The following is a 21,958-nucleotide window of genomic DNA, read 5'->3' on the forward strand; positions in this document are numbered from 1 at the left end:
CCAAGCCCTTACAGGACCTGTCCTTGAGTGCCTGGCAGCTGTCTACCCTTCAGAGATTCACTGTTTTGTGTAAAAAGGGTTACTTGTGCTTTTCCACAAAGCCAATCTTATGCACGTGGCAGCTGTAAAGCAGCCATTCATGCAACATTACAGGCATCAATGGACCATTGCCAGGCCCTGACGGATGGGTCTGCACAACCCCATGAGCAGGGTCCAGGAGGCCAGATGCAGGGGAGTCTACTGGACTCCTAGACCCAGTTGGGCACTTGTGCCATCCTGATGGCTAAATGGGGCCCCCATATTCAGGGATAAAGTATCACTGAACGCCTATTGCTGGGGAGTGGGACGAGCCAGGGAAAGACAGAACATCCCAGATTCAGTCACCGGTATTTCAATGGCCTTGGGCGTCATTTCTGGGGTGGAATGGAGGGGTATAAATCGAATGAATGAATGAATGAATGCATAAATAAATGAAAAGTATCAGGTGGAACAAATGGTCCAACCTGGTATGAGACAAGCATCCTTCTATTCCTTATTAGAATTAATTAATGGATTAAAAGCCCACTGTTTGTACTACTCACTGTTGGCAGTGTCAGCAGCACCTCTGGGCCATGTGTACTCACACCCAGTCACAACTGCTGCAAATAACTAACTACTTGATTGGGCATTTAATCCCAAAGAGAAGTTAATAACAAGGGTTGGTATCCCTGGGTGCTTGCTGAGCCCCACATCCCAGTTGGGGTGTGTGTGGCATTGCCAACGCTTGGGAGTTCCTGGCCCTGCTCTTCCTCTCCGTTCACCTACCTCCTCCAAGAGGGTGAGTGGGGAGAGGAGCGAGGGAAAGGAGCGGTAATGTCCGCAAACCTTCTCCTCTCTGGAAGGTGGTGCAGATTGGTCCCAAGGGAGAGGCAAGTGAATGGGCAGGAGGAGGGCCCCACTAATTGCTTCTAGACCAAGGGCTCCCCCCCCCCCCCCGCCCACAAAACAGTATTCAGGATTTGCTGCCAGTTTTATCATCTGGGTTCATCAACGATGCCTCAGCATGCAAAAAGAGGTATTGAGATTACTTACTAGGAGTCGTGATCCCCGTAATTGTGGATATTGACTGCGGCTGTAATCCCACAGATAATTAGAGGGATGCCCCCAGCAATCAGGTAGAACCTGAAACCACAAAGAAAGCCACCACTGACGCACTTGTCCCCTGCATGGGAGAATGTTTTAAGGAAGCATTGCACGGCACAGAGAGGAACGAGGAGATGCACTGCTCTCCCCGGGGTGAAAAGAGGCAGTCCTCCCACCGAAGGCACCAGACCTGTGGCCCGCACTGAATCTGGCGTGGGGCTTCTCATGCGCCACCCAGGCCAAGCCCACCCTATCCCCTGCGGCTTACAACTCCCCCCTGACACGGCCCAGCTTCCCTCCTCCTCTTGTACCGTAGCATTGGGCGCGGGGCGGGCTGGGGTGCTTCCCCTTCCTGCTGCTGGGGTGCTTTCCATGTGGCTTCCTTGTAGATCACCCGCGCCATCACCGCCATCCACAGAAGAGTCGACAAGGTTGAATAGTGGAGAATAATGCCAACCTGGGGTGGAGGGGGAGCAGACATATTGCAGGACATGAACATCTCCTGGGGGAGGTTGAACTTAAGACATACAGGGCTGCTCGACAGACTGAGATTTCGTATGGGGCTGGGCCGAATAGCCCAACCATCTCTGTCGCGGAGCCATGAATGCCCCATGGAAGTAGCAGGTGGGTGCTGGCAATTTTCAAGGGTTCAAAGAACTTTTGGGAGGGGAACCTGCAGCCCTCCAGATGTTGCTGAGCTTCTGCTTCCATTTTCCCCAGCTACCGCGGCCCATAATGAGGGATGATGGGACCTGTTGTCCGGGAACATTTGGAGGACTAGAGTTTCACACCCGAAAGTTCTCGGAATTCACCCAACTCTTGTATATTTGGATAGGGAACCTGCAGCCTTCCAGATGTTCTTGAACGTCAGCTCCCATCATCCCCATTTTAAAATCATCCAAATAAATCACTGTATAGTTTATAAATTTAACACGTGGCTTTTTATATACTACAAGCATTGTATTAACAGCTGCATGTCCTGACTCTCTTTGAAGTGGGCCGTGGCATCATCCTTCAATACTTGCACTAAAGCGTGCGAGGCAAGGCCAGAAAGTTACTCTTGTTCTTTACAATATGTTCGGACTACTTGATCCTTGTGGAACAAATTGTGAGGACTGATGGGACCTGTCGTCCAAGACCATAGAGAGAGCCACAGGTTTCACACCCAGAAGTTCTCTGAATTCACCCAGTCCATCATCCCTGAGCATTGTCCATGCTGGTTGGGGAAGATGAAAATTGATCTAGAAACATTTGGAAGGCTGCAGATTTTTCTGCCCCCTACCCTGCTTTCAAGACAAAATTGCCAAAGTGTGTGTGTGTGTTTAAATGACAATAGAAAGGCTGAGTGGTCTGGCTGGCCTCAGCAGCCTGGCAAAGTTTCCTTTGAAATTTGGGACAGGATTTCCCATGGAAATGATGCTACGTTCTAGTATACCATCATTCCCATGAGACATCCTATCCCAAGTTACAAAAGCGACACCACCAGGCCCGCTAAAAGCTTGAAGCTGTCGTAGGTGGCCTAGCAGTGTTCCCCATGTGCACAATGCTAGTGTACCGCTGGGAAATAGGATTGCCGCATAATATGCACATGGAGTCATCAACAGTGCCCACAGGAAGCACGTCAGGTCCAGGCTGACCTGGTCCTCTTCGCCATACTCACCGCCTGGCAGATGACCACGTAGTTGGTGAGGGTGATGCCGCCCGCAAACACGGCGGACGTCATGGCGATGTGAAAGCAGAGGTTAAGCAGCATGTGCCAGCATTTGCGTGCGATGTGGATGGTGCTGAAAAAGAGACCAGGAGGGACGTGGATAAGGGAGTTGGGGAGGGGCTGTCCCTTTGCATCCTGATGGTCCAGGTTCAGTCCCTGGCATCTCCAGGTAGCAGATGATGGGGAAGGAGCAGAGATAGCCGTCGCTGGGAAACCCGTTTCTTTTTTGGGGCTTGGGGTACAGCGGTTTTTATACGACTCACTTTGCGTCTATGAGCCGAGCTGTGGGCTGTTCCCTGAACTCTGAGAACTTCGTCTTTTCATTTTTGGGGCACATTTTGGGTGAAGAGGAGAAGGTTCTGCAATTTTCACAATCTGAACAATTTTAACAATGTAGAGAAATCAATGCTGAATTTGCTCAAACTGGTGACAGTCAAGGTGCCCTCCCTCTTCCACTCCCCCCACCCCCATTTTGCTGTGAGACAGGGTTCTGTTAGTGCTGAAAACTGCGGGGGGTCAAAGGTTTAGGGTGTTGGGGCTCAGCCCCCAGCTCTGCTTTGTATTCATCCTTTGGGGCTGGTTGCTTATCCTTTGCCACGCCTCCCACGAAAGCCATTTTGTGGTGGTGCCCAGGACAGTTTCTCAAATTAACCAGTCTGCCCATGGCTTCAAAGGCTTGCCTAGCACTGCGCTAGAGGATGCTCACTCACTCACCTGTGGTTGATGATGTAGGTGATGATGGTGGCAAAGAGGCCCAGGAGGAGGAGGGCCGTGCAGCTGTAAATGACCGGATGCAGCACCTCAGCGGGGCTCTGCGACTCACGTGGGAAACTGCTCAGCTCCTGCGTTTGAGAACATGGTTCAGCGGTGCATCATGGCAGGAGGGCGGGCCAGAAATGAAAGCAGATGGGTGGAGCTAAAAGGGACGGGGGATCTTAATCTTCTGCCTCCGGCGGAGGCCGCAATGTCGGCAGCGCAGTCTTAAGAGGGCTAAGCTCAAAATGACTCACAATAAGCAGTTTATAATATAATAGTAGTAAGCTCACAATGATAACTTAATAATAGCTCATAACGACGATTATCTTAATAATAACTTCATAAGCTCGTAATAATGCTAACTCATAATAACATGAGAACGTAAGAAATTGGATCAGACCAAGGTGCATCGAGTCCAGCACTCTGTTCACACCGTGGCCATGGGCAGCCCACAAGGAGGACATGAGTGTAACAGTACTTTCCTGCCCATATTCCCCAGCAACTAGGCTTGAGGGTATCAGTGCCTGGCATGGGGCATTAACAGCTGCCCAGTGATACTGACCCCTGGCGCCAGCTCCGGGCAGATGAGTTACGCACAAAGGGACGATCCCACCGAGACGCTGTCTGTCTGAAAGTGCTCGGGAACGCTTCCAGTACCACACCCCAGCTGCGCCCGGTCTCCGCATCCCGCCTCGCCCGGTGCCTACCATCAGCACAGCGACGTTGCTGAGGTGCCGGCAGCTGACGGTGGTGACGTTGGGCTCCAGGCCCATCAGCTGGCAGCCTTCCGCTCTCCAGCCGCCGTAGCCAGCCAGCACGTCGAAGTCCCAGTAAGCAGCTGCGCGGTCCGTCCCCTCGTCCAGATGCCGCAGCGTGATGATGACGGCCTCGCTCAGGTTGCTCACTCCGCAGCCATCTGGGGGGGGGGGGGCGGGGGCGGGCGAAATGAAGCTTCAATAAAAAGGCTGCAGGCAATCTTCAACGCTCGAGCTAAACTTAACAGAGGCGGAGTCTGCCCAGAGGCAACTGACAAGCCAGTGTGGTGGTGTGGTTACAGTGTTGGATTGGGACACGGGAGATCTGGGTTCTAGTCCCCACTCGGCCATGAAACTGACTTTGGGTCAGTCGCTGCCTCCCAGCATGGCCTACCCCACAGGGCTATTGTGAGGATCAAATGGAGAGGAGGATCATGTACTCCTCCTTGGGCTCTTCGGAGGAAAGGTGGGGTATAAATGTAAGAAATAAATCAACAAGCTTCCCAACGGGGCTGCCCAGCAAACCTTGCTGGATGTGGAATAACGTCTCAGCTGGTGGGGCACAGCCACAGAACCCTGGAAGCTCAGAGTAGATGTCCACCTCATCACCCAGGGTTGCCTATTCTAATTGGCAGCACCTCTCAAGATCCCAGGGAGAGAGAGAGAGATCCTTGCCCATCCTCTGCAACCTGATACTTGGATATGGAGATGCTGGCGATTGAGCCTTCTGCAGGCAAAGCAGGTGCCCTTCCGCTGAGCTATGGTTCCTCCCTGCAGGCAGCCCTGATGTACAAGTGTGTTCCAGTTGAGGTGAGGGGACTTTGCAAACATACCCTGGCCGATTAGGATCGGATTCCAGGGTCAATTTTACAAAGGGGATCGATTGTTCCGATTTTGAGTGTTGTCCTCTGCACCATTTCCCCAGTGTAAAGCCCCATCTGCCTTCCATACTTGGAGAATGAGTCTGATATTAGCATATAGGATGTTAGCGGGTAATCCATCCTCTTTTTCTAGATACGCACTCTCAACTCACATGCTCAGAGACAGAGTAGCTGCATTAGATTCCATGCAGTCATTGCCCAGACACAGCCGCCCTGTTCCACACAGCCCCAGACACAGCCATTGCCCAGACACAGCCGCCTTGTTCCACACAGCCACAGCCGCCCTGTTCCGCACAGCCGTTGCCCAGCCACCCTGTTCCACACAGCCGTTGCCCAGACACAGCCGCCTTGTTCCACACAGCCCCAGACACAGCCATTGCCCAGACACAGCCGCCTTGTTCCACACAGCCACAGCCGCCCTGTTCCGCACAGCCGTTGCCCAGCCACCCTGTTCCACACAGCCGTTGCCCAGACACAGCCGCCTTGTTCCACACAGCCCCAGACACAGCCATTGCCCAGACACAGCCGCCTTGTTCCACACAGCCACCCTTTTCCGCACAGCTGTTGCCAGACACATCCACCCTGTTCCACACAGCCACAGACACAGCCATTGCCCAGACACAGCCGCCTTGTTCCACACAGCCACAGACACAGCCGCCCTTTTCCGCACAGCTGTTGCCAGACACATCCACCCTGCTCCACACAGACCCAGACACAGCCATTGCCCAGACACAGCCGCCTTGTTCCACACAGCCACAGACACAGCCATTGCCCAGACACATCCACACAGCCCCAGACACAGCCATTGCCCAGACACAGCCGCCTTGTTCCACACAGCCCCAGATACAGCCATTGCCCAGACACAGCTGCCTTGTTCCACACAGCCACAGACACCCTTTTCCGCACAGCTGTTGCCAGACACATCCACCCTGTTCCACACAGCCCCAGACACAGCCATTGCCCAGACACAGCCGCCTTGTTCCACACAGCCACAGCCGCCCTGTTCCGCACAGCCGTTGCCCAGCCACAGCCGCCCTGTTCCACACAGCCGTTGCCCAGACACAGCCGCCTTGTTCCACACAGCTCCAGACACAGCCGCCCTTTTCCACACAGCCGTTGCCCAGACACAGCCGCCCATTTCCACACAGCCGTTGCCCCCTCCCCGCCCTGCCACAGCAACAGGGCCCTTACGTGTGCCTGCATAGATCACTGGCGTGGCCACGCTGCGCCGTTTCCCATCATCGGCGAGGTGCGATGAGTTCCCAGTGCTGCAGAAGAGCTTGCCATTGCGGAACACCAGGAACTGGAGCTTGCACTCGGGGGCCTGGAGACGGGGAGGAACCGATGGGGAGAAGAGGCCAGGAGGCAGCTGGATGGAGGCCAGAGCGATACTGTTCTGATGGGACAGGGGGAAAAGGGGTCAGTGGTGGGACCCAGCAAAGCAAAACTCACCCGATCCCACCTTGGGTGAAAGCATGTCTGGACACACAAGGAAAGAAACTGCCCAGCCTTTCCCAACCTGGTGTCGTCCAGATGTGTTGTACTACAACTCCCACCATCCCCAGCCAGCATGGCCAATGAGTGTTGTAGTCTCACACATCTGGAGGGCACCAGGTTGGGGAAGGCGGTCCAAGCGTGGGCCTCCCGGGTCCTTCCTCCGCTCCCTCCACCCTATCGCAGCGCTTCCCCGTTGCCCACCTCACCTTGACATGGAAGCTGGCCAGGGAAATGTTGGGCCGGCCCGTGGTGCACCGGAACTTCAGCTGCTGGTCCGCCAGGGACTCGGCATACCGCTCTTGCCGCGGGGAACGACCGCCCAGCACCGCCTCGCGCTTCTGGAAAGCTGTGCAGCTCAGGCCCACGTAGCTGTCTGGCTTGATCAGGTAGGCCTCGAAGGCGATGTTCCTGGAGTTCTGCCAGAGCAAAGCCACGGGCTGGGTGAGGTCAAGGACGCCTCCCAGGGAGAAGGCACAGCTGCCCGACAGCTTGGCTATTACTCCGTCTTGCCCAGTCAATCTGCCATTGCAATTTCAGTTTGGATCTGACATCTCTTCCTAACCCAACCTCACGTTCTTCAGCAGGGTTGACTCCAGGTCAGATGGACCATCCCGCGAAGTGCCCTAAGGTGCCCCCCCCCCACTTGCTTTCCTGGCATTAGTGGCTGCCTGAAGCCACCCACGCTATATCGGCCCCTCCAGGGCATTCTGGAAAATTCAAAATGGCGGGTGGCTTCCTATCTGTTGCCAGCCATTAAGCCCGCAGCCAGGGAGCCTCCCTCAACGACTCTACCTTCTCACCGCCATTGTCAACAGCTGCTCTTCCTCCTCCTCCTCTGTCTCATGAGTGCTACCGCTTGCTTGCTTAACAGGCAGAGGGCAAGTGACCATGGAGGCCGTGGCATCTCCTGCTCCTCCTTCTCTCCACCACCACTGACTGGACCAGCGTGAGAAGCAGGTGAACAAGCAGGTTGCAATGGAGACGAGGAGGAGCAATTCTAGGGAGCGCTTGTCCCTGGGCTGTGGATCCATGCCTATCCTTGCCGCCATCCCTGTTGGGAGCTGAGGAAAGTCTTAACCTGGTGCTGAGGAGATGACAATGTTGGCACCAGGAGGACCTCCGTGGCGAGAACCTTCCACAACCAGGGGGCTGCTACTGAGGGTACATGAGCCTCAGAAGCTGCCCAACAATACCGAGTGCTGGCGCCATTCATGTTACTCCTCACCAACCTGCCCACAGTCTTCCCCTCACCATCTCCGACTGGTGTTTTCCTGCTTCACCCGTGCTTCTTCACATCTGGATGCCTACCCCCTTTCTCCCCCAAAACTTCCTCCCCCCAAATTTCATCCCGTGACCCCTAAACTTGAGCTGCGCCCCCCCCCCCCAAGGCCTGAGCCTCGATCTTAGCCTCTGCCATCCCCACCCAGCCCCCTCCAGCTCACCATCCCGGGAGCCCTTGGATCCCTACCACAGCCATGTGCTGAGAGTTGGTGCTGAGGGTGTAGCCGGCAATCTTCTCCAGAGAGCGGACGATGGTGGTACAGGCCTTGTCCTCGATCTGCGCCATCCACAGCACGTGGTCGTCCACCAGCATCATGTTGCTGGCCATCTCCACGATGACGTCTGTGAGCTGGGGGAAGACAGACAGGCTGGGATGCAAGGCAGCGATTGCTGGGGGAAACCTCCGGGCAGCGGTCAAACATTTATTAAAATGCAAAGGATGCGCTGGGCACCGTGCAGAACATAAGACACTGCCTCTGCCTCAATTTGCATTGGTCTCATAAGACTGGAACAGAAGAATGAAGAAGGGAGCGAGAATTGGACCCTAACTTGCTGGCCGGAAGCCTGATTTATTTCGTTGCTGTAAGTTCCATGTGTCTCTTTTATATCCTCTCTTTTGAGATACCTGCACTGGCTCTCAATTCCTTTCTAGGCCCAATTCAAAGTGCTGTTGTTGATCTTTACACCCCAAAATGGCCTGTCCTGATTATCATAGAATCATAGAATAGCAGAGTTGGAAGGGGCCTACAAGGCTATCGAGTCCAACCCCCTGCTCAATGCAGGAATCCACCCTAAAGCATCCCTGACAGATGGTTGTCCAGCTGCCTCTTGAATGCCTCTAGTGTGGGAGAGCCCACAACCTCCCTAGGTAACTGATTCCACCGTCGCACTGCTCTAACAGTCAGGAAGTTTTTCCTGATGTCCAGCCGGAATCTGGCTTCCCTCCTCCTGTACTGAAGATCTTCAGATGACATCTTGCCCCAGATTCCTCCTCCTCCTCCTCTTCCTCCTCCTTCTTCTTCATTTATTTATTTCTTACCCACCTCTCAGATTGGATCGAGGCAGGGAACAACAACAACAAGCATAAAATACATAAAATACTGATTAAAAACATCCTAAAAGCATCCTAAAATATCCTAAAATGGGGAGGCCAAGTCGGCCTCCATGCAGAGCACGGCCTTCTTGGTATCAGCCCCGATGCTCTGACATTTCCTTCCAAGAAAGGTATAACAATAAAACCTTGATAAGTAAAAACATCAACTAAGAACATTAGAAACAATAAAACCTCAAAAGTGCATAATTTAAAAGCCTAAATTAAAAAAAGAGGTGTCTTTTTGGTTAGAAATGAGCTCCATTTGCATGTTTATTCCAATCACAGACATTTAACATATTTCCGTCTTTGCTGGATTTTAGATCCCGGGTGGGAGTGCAGGAATGGGGACCTCACATGATGCCATTACCTGCTTGATCTGGTCCACATAACCGGTGAACTTTTCGATCATCTGGGACACGTAGATGACGTCCATCATGTCTGAGAAGTTGGCAGCCTCAGCCGTGTAGACGCGCAGTTGGTGGGCCAGGGTCAGCGCATTGGAGGCATTGATGGGCATCTGGGAGCAAAGAAAAGAGCGGGGCAGGAGTTCACAGCCAGCCAAGGTGTGGTGAGCCAGTGTGATGTAGAGGTTAGGACGTTGGGATTGGGACTGGAGTTGGGGAGGCCTGGGTTCTAGTCCCCACTCGGCCATGAAACTCACTGAGCACTTGTTGGGCCAGGCGCTGACTCTCATCTTAATCTACCTCAAAGGGTTGTTATGAGGATGAATAGGAGGGGGGGATCATGTACGCCCCCCTGGCTACCTTGGAGGAAATGCAGGATATAAATGTAATACATATATAAATAAAGAAATGTCAGCAGTTTTTGCTTGCTTTCCTCCAACACTGCTTAATTTATAACATGGGGAGATGCCTGGGCTGAAGTCTTCCCAGATGTCAGAGTCATGCTCACTCACTGAGAGTAATCTCCCCTAGTCTCAGGTGTGCAAGTGCTCCTTCTGGTTATACTGAGCAAGGCTTGAACGGCGCTCTATCCATGCTCAAGTGCTCCCTTCGTTATTACTTCACACGTCAGTCTCGAAGCCCTATCACTGTGTAGCCACTGTGACGGCGCACTTCAGGGAGGACGGCGCAACCCGCAGACAATTCCATAGATGCGCAGAGAATCCCCCCCCCCTAAAAAACCCTCACCAGCACAAAGGTGTAGAGGACACGGGTGATATCGTTGGTGTACAAGCAGTGGGAATAGTCCCCCTCCTGCCAGCGGCCCGTGCGGTCACAGCGTCTCCATGCCTGCTTTTCCCGACCAGGGCCTCCATTCCCAGAGGTGAAGGGGTACTGCAGGCACGACTGGTAAGCAGTGATGCCAGCCAAGGTGCGCGGCCACCTAGGGTGGAGAGGAGAAAAGCGGCCAGTGAGAAGCATGTCTGCCTTTCCACCCCCCTATCGTTGGCCTGTTTTGCATCCCGGGATCTTTCTTTCTACGTTCCAAAAGGTCAGCTGGAAAGCCAACGTTACACTCAGAATTGAAGGTGTGGTATAGCACTCTTAGGACTGTACCAGCTGAGATGGCTTGGATGCTTCCCTTGCATGAACGTGCTCCCCCCCCCCCCAAAGAAACCATCAAGGCATTGGAAAGGTGAGACACAGATCCTTGTTTTCCTACGTCAGGGGTGGCGAACCTCTTTCAATTCCATTCTGGAGAAGTTCTCGAAGGCTGCATTCCATTGGTGGGCGGGGCTGAAGGCCGAAGGGGCGTGGCCACAAATGCCAGCATATTTCCGCTTAAGTAACTAAGATTTAGGAGAGGCATTTCTAATTGGGAGGTGGGTGGGAGCAATGCGCAAAAGCTGGAGAAACACCAAACAATCAGGGGCAGGGAGTGTGAAGCCAGTGGAAGGAGGCACGGCCATCTGGGGAGTAAATAAATACCGGATCGATACCCCAAGGCAGGATGAACTTGGCCTGCGGGTGGGAGGTTAACCACCCCCGTCTTACATGCCTGCTATCCATGTGGCTGGAAGTTTCTTTTCAGACATTTAACCTAAAGTCTCTACAACAGGGGCGTTGTTAGGAGGGGTGAGGATGGGCCGGAGCCCTGGTTTTTAGGGACTGGCCCCGGATATGCCAACAGCTGTGTGGTAAGGTAGGGAATCAAGTGTGAAAGGTGAATTCTAGAAATTTCAAAACGGGCACATATGCATATATATTAGCATATGAAAATTTCATGCAGTTTTGTGTTGAGGGTTAGGCCCCCAGATGTTTTAGGTATCTAGCAATGCTCCTGGTCTACATTTCGCCCCCGTCGTAAGAGCTCCCGCCCCTGATATAAGAGCTTTGCTTCCAAAAATGGCAGCTCTCCCATTTCCCCATTTGGAATAAAGACCGGTTGTCAGGCTGGTCCTAGAAAAAGTCGTATATAAGAAAAGTCATGCAGAGAGCAATTCAGGCACTTCGGCCAGTGAGCATCGAGGAAACAGAGACCTCTGTGTGCGATTGCACAACGGGAAGACAGGGAACGGGACGAGCTTTTGCAACGGATGAGGCTCCACTATGGGGGGAAAAGGCTTTTGCATCAGAGAAAATCTGTCAGATGCCAAGATTTTATGGGGTAATTTATTTGCCTCCCTGGAACTCTCCGCCTGGCCCAGCTGCTTTAACATCTGGCTCACAAGACTCTTCCTACGCCGCCTCCCTCCCTCCCTCCCATCCATGCCAGCAGCAACAGCTGGATGAATTGAAGGGAGGCATATGGAGGTCATATGTTCCCCCATCCGGGTGCGTGCGCACATGCACACACACACAAACACTACCCCCTGGCAAAGGCCATTCCCCCTCCTTGTGCTTCTCACAGCCCTTGGCCCCAGAACACAGTGGTCTCAGATGAAGAAGTCTTAATCCTGATGGGTACAGGAAGACCCCTAGTATCTGTTCCCAAAGCCCCCGTATCAAACCAGGACAAGAGAGAGACCACTCCTGCTCAGATAAGAATAATCTTTTATCCAATGTCAAAGAAAAATCCTCCACCAAGTTAAACTTCTCGGCAGATGGCAAATTTCAGCTGACCGAGGCACAAACTAATCCGTGATCAGATTTTCTGTCTCTTTGGATTGGTGGCGGCGTGGCTTTAAGCCATTTCCCTGTGCTGTGTTGCTGATGAAAGGCTCCCCCCTCAACTTCAACAACTGGAGTTGTTGTTCGCCCCCTCAGGGAAAAGGTTCGATATTTTCTCTAGCGGGGCAAAAGAGCAGCTTTGGAGGAGGCGATTCTCCATCTGAGAAGCGCCGAGGACGTCTGAACCGTCTCTCTCCCCTTCTGGGATTCGATCGGCCTCCAGGGGTTTCCTGCGGAATGGGAATCCCATCGCTAAGTGGCCCTGCCCACTGCTGCCTGGAAAAGAGCGGGGGGGTCTGGCCCCTGCCGGGATCCCAGTCGGGCCACACGTCGGCTGGACCCTTTCTACCCCTCCACTGGGGTTTTGGTGCCTGTTTTCCCTGCCTGTAACCTCAGGCCATATCCTGCTCTTGCAGAGCGCGGAGGCGGAGGTGGAAAGAGGCGAGGGGCGGAGGGAGAGATGGAGAAGACAGGCCCGCTGTTAATTTAAGCCACATTGACTGCACAGTAATTTATATTCCATCAAGACCCCGCCAAGGTTACAGCGGGCTTCATAAGCCTTTTTTCTCTTGCCAGAGAAATTCCAACACCTCCTGCTTCTGGAGCCTGTCTGCGTTGCCAGAGCCGGGGCCTCTCGGACGGCCTCCCTCACAACGGACGCTTAATCATTCCCAGGCCCCCCGATTGCAAGAGAGATCCCAACCCTTCTGCTGCACTGCACCCAGAGGGGCTCCGGGGAAGCAGGGATCGGGCGTCGTCCCAACGCCGGCCGCCCCCTAGCTGAGCCCTCCTGCTGAAAGGGTGGCCTGCAATGCGGCCCCCTCCGGGGGTGAGAAGGCAGCAAGGAGGATGAAACATAAGGAATGAAATGCACCCCCTCCTCCTGCCGACACAGAAACATCCAGTGCGTCTGCAGAGCTTCACAGCTGCTTGGGGGACGTTTACGTGCCCGCCAAATGTTGCGAGAGATTCTCAGTTCCCGTCTGATCCTGCTGGTGCAGCAAACAACAACAACAACTTTCTTTTGCATGTCTTCTATCGCTCTCAGGGAAACACGCCCTTGAAGGGATGCGCTCTCTCCTTCTGGTCTTCCCTGCAATGCCAACACAAAGGCAGAGGAGGGCAGAAGAGGGAAGGAGCTGCAGTGTCCATCCCAAAAAGTTTCTGCTTGCTGCCTGAGAACTGCTGAGTCTTAGCCCCTGGCACCTGGCAAGGTGGGCAAGACCTAACAATGGCTACTAGCCCAGGGGCTGGTGGATTGAGAGTTGGGCTCACAGCACATTTTAAATTCTGCAAACCTTGAAACCCTGCAAAATTTAAGGTGCATTCCTGCACTGAGCAGGGAGTTGGACTTGATGGCCTTAAAGGCCCCTTCCAACTCTACTATACTATGATTCTAAGCACAACCCGCTCCATTCCTTGGAGGAAAGGGCCACTATTTTTGGTCCCTCCTTAGAAAGCTTCCTGCAGCACTAAATACAAAGCACAGGAGGCTATGATCTGAAGACGACCCCCTTTAGATTGATGAGGGGAAAGGGTTTTTAAATCCACCCACCCCGTCCATCACCACCACACACATCCTGGATTTATGGCATGGCTGGATTAGGCCTATGGTCACATCTGATTGACAAGATTCCCAAGACACACCTGTACGGGCAGCAGGAAACTTGTCGTGCTCACGCACCATACTTTGCAATGCTGAGGACTAGAAACTTGACTTTTAAAATGGTAATAAAGGAAGCTGTGTTCCTCACACCCAGACTCACGGGGGAAGCCAGTCTATAGCATACAAATATGGATCCTTGAAGTCTACTGCAAAGCCTGTCACGACAAAGCCCTCCGGCCCGCGTCCACGCCAGTTCCTACCTGAAGTCTCCTCGGTTGTTGGTCACCCGCTCAGGTGGGCAGTACGAGGCTGAGGTCTCCAGCACAACTATCTCTACTTTCTTGCTCACGTTGCCCTGAGCAGTGGAGATGGTGCATTCCCATTCGCCGCTGGCCGAGACGTGGATGTTGGACAGGATGAGCTCGCTGGGGACAGACAGTGCTTTTAGAAACCACAGGGGCCTGGCCGGGAGCTAGTTTTTACGGGCAGGCCATTTTTTTGAAGTCAGGGCGGGGCACCCTCTCCGCATGGTAGAGAAGATCCATGGCACACAGAAGGTCCCCGGTTCCAGTCCGTGGCATCGCCAGTTTTAAAGGATCTCGCCAAGAGCAGGGCTGGGAAAAGACAATCCAAGTGGCAGCAAGGCTAAGGCAAGGGCGGGCAACCTGCGGCTCGAACGGCCCTCTCCGCACGGCCAGTTCAGAGCCCTGGCAAGAGTGACCTGACCCTTCCCTGCCAGCCGCTGCATGGGAAGGAGGGGAGGGAGAGAAAAGGAGGGGGCGGGAGGAGAAAAGGGGTGCCGCCTCACAAATGATCCACACGGGAATGCCCATTCCTGATCTCGGGCCTCGGTTTAGGCTCCAGCCACTTCGATGGCACGAGTTCGAATCCCACTCCTGCCAGAAGATCTTAACTTCTCACATCCTTAATGGACCGTTTTATACATTCTTAATAGACTGCTTTATGGAGGACATGATGCCTTAATGGAACCTCCCGGTTCAGAAGAAGGAATCCTCTGAATACCAGGTGCTGGGAGGTGAACAGCGAGGGAGAACTGTTGTCTTCATAATGCCTGGCAATGGGCGTCCCATGGTGCTGCATTAGACAGATCCATGATCTGACCTGGTGGTATCCTTCCTACATCGTGATGACTGGCCTGTGTCTAAGGCCTGGGAGAGTCAGTGCTAGTCAAAGCACACAACCAGGTGCCACCACTAAAAAGGACCACTCTGGTCACCACCACCCTTTCCTCGGAATCAGATGGGACTGAACCTGGGACCTTCGGCCTGGAACCTCGCCCGCCTCGAGCACAGAAACCGATGGAATAGTTACTTGCCCCTACAAGTTTCCAAGGGGCCCCTGGCTAAATCTGAGAGGATAGGGCATTGGTCCCCAGAGGTGGATGGACTACAACTCCCATCATCCTGGCCCGTTGGCTGTGGACGATGGGACTTGTAGTCTGGCACCATCTGGAAACCCAAGGATGGGAACCGCTGGGATAGAGCCTAGACGTCACTCCCTGACCCTCCCAGTCTGGTACCTTGTGATGAAAGTGCAATCATGGACGAGGCTCCGCTCCAGGATGACGCCGCTGCGTTCATCGCCTTGCACCAGGGCACGGTTGTGGTACCAAAGGATGTGCGTGCTGTTGTCCAGGTAGGTCGCTGTGCACTGGAAAGGGAGGCGGTCGCCTTGGAAGACAACTTGCCGCAGAGAAGGGATCAGCTGGTGGGTGTGCAGCTCTGGAGCGCCTTCTGTGGGAAGGATAGGGAGACCCTACTCAGATGGGATAGCGAGAGGAGGAGAACGCTGGGTCCCAGTGTGTCCCGGACCCTGGCATGCAGAGATGCCAAGCTACAGAACCTTTTTGCCTGCGTTCAGGGTTGGATCTGCCCTGCCCTTAAAAGAAAAGAGAATCGTCATCATCATCAGTACCAGCAGCAGCTCGCACCAAGGAAAAAATGTTTATGTGACTGATGGGAATTCGGCATATCTTCAAAATCATGTCGCCTTATTCTGCTTTTGTCAGCCGTGCAGAGGACCCCACAGCCTCGATCCTTGGCCTTGGGAAGTTCAGCTCTCACTCTTTGGCTTCTTTTCTGAAGCTCACTGGGGTCAGTTCCTGATCCAAAGCCTAACCTACCACACAGGGTTGTTATGAGGATAAAAAGGAGAGGAGGAGGAGCCATGAATGCCTTCTTGGGCTCCTTGGATGAAAAGGTGGGATATATATGTGTGTGTGTGTGTGTGTATATGTGTGTGTGTGTGTGTGTGTGTGTGTGTGTGTGTGTGTGTGTGTATATATATATATATATATATATATATATATATATATAAAATAAATGTCCAAAACATTTGGAAGCATCAAGAGAGAACACTGCTCTTTTAGACTATGAGTTATGACCACCCCCACCCCCAGACAAGGACAAGGGAATAGAAAACCGGAGGCAAGGAAGGACGATGGAATGGCATACCCTAGGAGAAGGTGTGGCTGGCTGGCCAACAGGAGCACTGTAATGTTTGGTTGCAGTTCCCACAGATAAATAAATAACCTCCACCCGCCTAGCTGGGGAGCCTTACCGCAGCGCATCTGGCTTTCCCTGGTGGTCCGTAGCGGCTTCCCGTGCAGGCCGCCGGGGTAGACGCACAACGTCTTATCGGATATCTGGACGGAACGGTTCTTGGACCAGGCTAGGACCCAGCGCATGTTGCAGTCGCATGTCAGGTGTTCGGTGGCAAAATCACTGGGGCGGGGGAGAGATATAGAAACAAAGTGGGGTTAAGCGTGGATGGGCGTGGGAGGTGGAGCAAGAGGAGACACATGCTGAGGGCGGAACAATTCAAGGGCTCCCCACCACGCCGGAAGCAGGGCATGAATTGAAGCATGGACGCAGCGCCTTCTGGAAGCTGACACTGGGCCTCAGAATATCCAGCAATGTTACAGGTGGTCCTGCGGAACATTCCCAGTTTGCACAGGCAAGGTAGATGCCACCACTGCATCAACATCGCCCTGGCTAGGATGATGATGATGATTTCTCAGACGTCTTCCTCAGAAGAGACTCAAGGCGACTCACCACAAAATCAAAGCATACACAATATAAAGCAGCTAAAAAAGTACCCCCGCCCTAGGGATCAGACTCACCTCTGTCTGGATTCTCTGGGCATATGGCGAGCTGCTGTCCCTGCTCGCAAGCCCCCAGACTCGTTCACAAGCCCAGCCCTTCCCGGACCCGTGCATGGGGGCCCAGCAGCTGTCCATCTCTTCAGCGAGTCGCCATTTCAGTGGAATGGCGACTCATATTTTTCCGTCAATCAAGCCTTTTGCAAATGGAGGTCATAAAGCAACACTACAGGTGTAAATAAGCAAGTGGCAGGTTGCTGAAGAGAGGGACGGCAAGGACAGGTCTGGTAAGGGCTCTCCGAGCAGGGTCTGGGAGGCCGGGCATGGGGGGAGTCTGCAAACGTCCCTTAAACAGGAATTCATTTACCTCCTCCCTGCCTCCCCCTTCTTCCAACGTGCCAGAGGGAGAAATACAAATACACAACAAATATTGATCATTTAAAAGTCGTTTTAAAGTATATGCTGTCCGTGTATGTGTGTGTGTGTGTGTGTGTTTATATGTTTTTATGTAAATGGTTTCACACTTTGTATGATGTATTTGTAATGGTATTTTTCACCATTGTGAACCACCCAGAGAGCTTTGGCTACAGGGCAGTATAGAAATAGAATAAATGAAATGCAATACTCACAGGACTTTCAGAGACAGCAGCTCATCAAAGACCCCATGCTGGAGGCTGGAGAAAATATTCCCCGACATGTTCCTGTCCAAAAGAACGGAAGGCAATATGAAGAGCTGTGCTGGATGGGAGGAAAAGGCCTGTCTAGTTCTGGATTTTGCCACCACACAGGGGCCAAGCAGGTGCTTCTGGGAAGCCACAAGCAGGACCTGATGGCAATAAGCGTTGTTCCTGGAGACAGCATCTAGCCTTCATGACTACTGGCCACTGACAGCCTTCTCCTCTAAGGACAAAAGAAGAGCTATGCTCTAATCTACCCTATTTAAAATGGTGGGTTATCATGAATGCTGCCCAATTGCTTCTGCTGCAAGCAGGAGTGGCTAAACCAGAGTTAGACAACCTGGTGCCACCAGATCTTTCAGACTGCAACTCTCAGGATCCTTAGCCATTCTGGCTGGGGCTTATGGGAGTTGTAGCCCAAAACATCTGGAAGGCACTAGCTTGCCTGCCCCTTGACTTTAACAAACCAAGGACCTTCTGTCTGTGCTTTGTTTAGCATTAAGTGTAACCCAGGAACTCTGGCTTTTCTCTGCCCTGATAAGTCAGAGTCACAATCCATGGGCCATCTCTGGATTCTTGGGGTTTGCATGTAATGCTCACTGAACTACAGATGGAAGCTCCATGGTTTGCTTGGCCACTCTTGCTTGTAGTGTGAGCAATTGGGCAATGTGTACCACCATGCTGCCTCATTCATGATAATCCACCATTATTATTATTTAAAAAAATCTGGGTTATCCTGCCATGCAAACTGGGCAATTGATTCTTAGAGAACCATGGGTTATGACCTTGGTTTGTTGGAAGAGTTCCAGGTTTACTAGTAACAAATCATGAATGATAACCCACATTTTAAAAAAAAGATCATTGTGATGTGCAAGCCACATCAATAAGTAATCCAAGTTGGAGAAGTTGGTCTTTCACTTGAAGGCATGATGGGGCACAGTTGTTGCTGTTACTGAGTATGGGTTATCGCTGAATTGTGCGTTGTCATTATGTGCAAACCCTGCACTATGGTTTAACCATGAGTTGTTAACCACAAACAATCCAGAGTTCAAAGCCCAATAAAAAAGATGGGTCCTCATCCTGGGTTGTTTGTGGTCAACAACCCGCGCTTAAATCATAGTGCAGGCTTCACACATAACAATTCAATGCCCACCAATATTCAACCCATATTCTGGGTTGTCATTATGTGCGAACCAGACCATTTTAAACATATCAGCCGTAAGTTGAACGGCTGCCCATTGGTCGACCATCCTCCTTGAATGGAGAAGCATAAGCAGAATTTCGGGATGCCTGGGCTCATGCCGACTGAAGAATTATAACGGAAAAGGCCTGGAAGCACAACAGTTTCATAACTTGCAAGCAAGTAGGAAGCATATGCTTCACAGCAAGGGATTATTTGGATGGGTGAGGATTTCAGTTACCAGTACAGATGCCTCACCCCCACCCCACCCCATCCCCAGTATCACCAAGTACTCACAAACGGACGAGGCTGACCAGTCCCTGGAAGAGGCTAGCACTGAGGCAGCCAATCCGATTGTTGGAGAGATCCCTGTTGAATAAACAGAGGAAGCAAAAGGCATGGGAGGATTGCAGGCAGCAGTGGACAATGAAGAGCCAGGCCTGCCAGGAGGAAACGGCAGGCCAAAGGGGCCACGAGGCACACAGAAGGGGGCATGATGTCAAAACTCAGTGAGTCATCCACGGACAAACGGCAGGACTGACCCTGCAGCATCCTGGACCTCTTTCAGGCCCGGCTTCTCCTGGATGCTGCTTAGCATTATGGAGGGGCTCTGAAATGACCTGATAACGTGGCAAAGGTGAGAACCGGACTAGGAAGGGAGACCAGAAAATTGTGGGATGGGCTGTTCCAGAGTTGCAGGGGACAGTTCAGGACGGTACTTACAGACGTTTCAGGTCCGAGAGGCCGAGAAATGCTCCAGGCTGGATGGTGCTGATCAAGTTGTTCCTTAGGTCTCTGCGGGAAAAAAGAAGAAAACCTGTCAAAATGTAGGCTGAGTGAAGCGTGGGAACGATCTGAGAGTTTTGCTCCTGCTGGGAGGTTGGCTATCTCTTCTTAAAGCAAAGATGCAAAACCTCAGGCTTGGGGGGGGGCAAAACTGGCTCTCTGGAGGCCCCCATCTAGCCTTCTTGGTGTTGCCAGAAGGCCATGGTCCTTTCATCCAACCACCAATGGTAGTATCCCAGCTTTAATGCACTCCCACCCCCAGCCCCGTTCTAAAGGGTCAAATGTGTCTTAGAACATAAGAAGAGCCAGGCTGGCTCAGACCAAGGGTCCATCCAGTCTAGAATTCTGTACACCCAGTGGCCAACCAGCTGCCCATGGAAAACCCACAGGTAGGACATTAGTGCGATGGCATCATCCCATCCATGTTCTCCAGCAACTGGTGTACATAGGCATGCTACCTCTGATACTAGAGACAGCACATAGCCATCCGTTGGTCGCCTTCTCCTCCAGGAATTTCTCCGAGCCCCTTTGAAACCCATCCAAATGGGTGGTCCTCGCTATGCCTTGTGGATACTGGCAGTAAGAGCTCGAAGCTGAAACGTGCCAGCATTTTGATCTTGCCCCTTTTGCGAAATGACCCGCTCAAGATGACTGCAGCCAGACGGCACTAAAACCACAGCAACGCCCCCCCCCCCCACTGCCTCCTACACAAAGCCAGATATATCCAGCCTTCGCTGTTGCTGTTAACACTTGTCTTGATGATTTTTTAAAAAATAATAATTCATAATAAAAAAATCATACCCCATTGCTCTCTATCACCCGCCCATTTACTTTCATTGTGTAAAAACACACACGAAATTTAAAAAATAAAATATCCGAATAAAAATTAAATATATAAATAAAACGAAGCCAACAAATCAAACAAACACTTTTTTTTTGGGGGGGGGGGGACGAAGAAGAAAATGTAGAACTATGATGTGTATATAAAACATGTCACACCAAACACTCCGGAGCTAAAGCGAAAATCCCTCATAGGCGACAAACAGTTTCTAGGCCATGTACAATTCCAGGCATCCACCCCAAACACTTTCAGATGTTTTCACATTTCTCTGCCTCGTATAAGCCAACTGCTCTGTGTCTGTGAAAAGAAGCTAACACATTAAATGAATTTAATGTGTTACAACCTGAATTTCCTTTGGAGAAAAAAAGGATCTGTCTGAGCTCTTTAAAGACTAAGCGCTCCCTCTCCTGGTGGCTTAACTCATTATCAACCCTTAGAAGAAGAAGAACCCCCCACACACACACACCCAAAAAAGAATCCAGCCTTTGATAGCCTTATTGTCCATGAATTTGTCTAACCTATTAAAGCCATCAAAATTGGTGGCCCTCTTTATATCTTGTGGTAGCAAATTCCAAAGTTCTTTTTTTAAAATGACAAATACAAATGGGCCTTTATTCATTCCACCCGTTGAATAATCTATTACCTATGGACTGGGTATGACTCTACTTTCATTGCTTCAGAATGTGGGGAGGGAGAGGCTGTTGCACAAGGATAAAATGCCGTTACGGACGTACTCCCGGATCTTCTGGATAAGTCCCAAACATCCCCTGTTCATCAGAGAACAACCTTTCGCTTTCTCGCTGCTTAGCTTTGAATGCCTCACGGAGCCAGGAGGTAGATGTGACCGGCAGTTCCATAGAGCCTAAAGGCACTCACGACCATTAACTCACATCAAAGGGTATTTGTAGCTATAGGAGGTTCGTTATTGTTCTGTAGTTCATTAAGAGCCCTCATCTGGGCTGTTCCCTCCCTGGTAATTGTTGCTTCTCTTCCCACTCCCAGTTTATGCTATGTAATAATAAGAAAGTAGTGACACAAACACACGCACACCACACAACCTAGGAGGTCTAGGACCAAGTATGGCAGAAATAAATCCCCTGCTGGAAAGAAGAGCGCTCTCCTGCCTCATGTGGATGGGTGCTGCCCACAAGGCCCTCTTAGAAACTTGGGAATCAAACAAGGATCAAATTTAGGACATAATACTAGTAAACCTAAGGTCACCCAGTGCAGCAGAATGGTGGGAGTATCAAGACAGATAAAAGGAGATCTTCTTCACTCAGCCCATAGCTAAACTACAGAATTCAGTACCACAAAAAAGCAGTGATGACCGCCATCTTGGAAAGCTTTAAAAGGGGATCAGACAAATTTAGGGAAGTTAAGGGTATCAATGGCTACCAGTCATGATGGGGGATGTGCTGCCTTCAGGATCAGAGGCAGCCTTTATTTGGTAGTTGCTGGGCGCCATGCAGGATGGGTGTGGTAGCACCCACCCTTTCATGTGCTCCGACAACTGGTGGGCAAAGGCCTACTTCCTCTGATACTGGAGATCATACGTAGATCACGACTAGCAGCCACTG

General features: G+C 51.9%; 1 protein-coding gene across 1 annotated transcript in view; it reads right to left on the reverse strand.

Moving 5' to 3' along the window:
* Positions 1-21,958, reverse strand: part of ADGRA2 (adhesion G protein-coupled receptor A2) — a 101,083-nt gene that overhangs the window by 4,047 nt on the left and 75,078 nt on the right. The window contains exons 3-18 of the mRNA XM_063139215.1: positions 19,478-19,549; positions 19,052-19,123; positions 17,527-17,598; positions 16,357-16,520; positions 15,317-15,530; positions 14,037-14,201; positions 10,248-10,443; positions 9,464-9,613; positions 8,191-8,352; positions 6,929-7,138; positions 6,417-6,621; positions 4,297-4,505; positions 3,548-3,675; positions 2,783-2,906; positions 1,434-1,579; positions 1,072-1,161 (exon numbers count right to left, since the gene is read on the reverse strand). Of these exons, the coding sequence (XP_062995285.1) occupies positions 1,072-1,161; positions 1,434-1,579; positions 2,783-2,906; positions 3,548-3,675; positions 4,297-4,505; positions 6,417-6,621; positions 6,929-7,138; positions 8,191-8,352; positions 9,464-9,613; positions 10,248-10,443; positions 14,037-14,201; positions 15,317-15,530; positions 16,357-16,520; positions 17,527-17,594 (2,231 nt within the window). The 5' untranslated portion in view covers positions 17,595-17,598; positions 19,052-19,123; positions 19,478-19,549. The remainder of the gene's footprint in view (positions 1-1,071; positions 1,162-1,433; positions 1,580-2,782; positions 2,907-3,547; positions 3,676-4,296; positions 4,506-6,416; positions 6,622-6,928; positions 7,139-8,190; positions 8,353-9,463; positions 9,614-10,247; positions 10,444-14,036; positions 14,202-15,316; positions 15,531-16,356; positions 16,521-17,526; positions 17,599-19,051; positions 19,124-19,477; positions 19,550-21,958) is intronic.

This window comes from Elgaria multicarinata, chromosome 12 (assembly GCF_023053635.1).
Source record: "Elgaria multicarinata webbii isolate HBS135686 ecotype San Diego chromosome 12, rElgMul1.1.pri, whole genome shotgun sequence".
NCBI classification, from domain to species: Eukaryota; Metazoa; Chordata; class Lepidosauria; order Squamata; family Anguidae; genus Elgaria; species Elgaria multicarinata.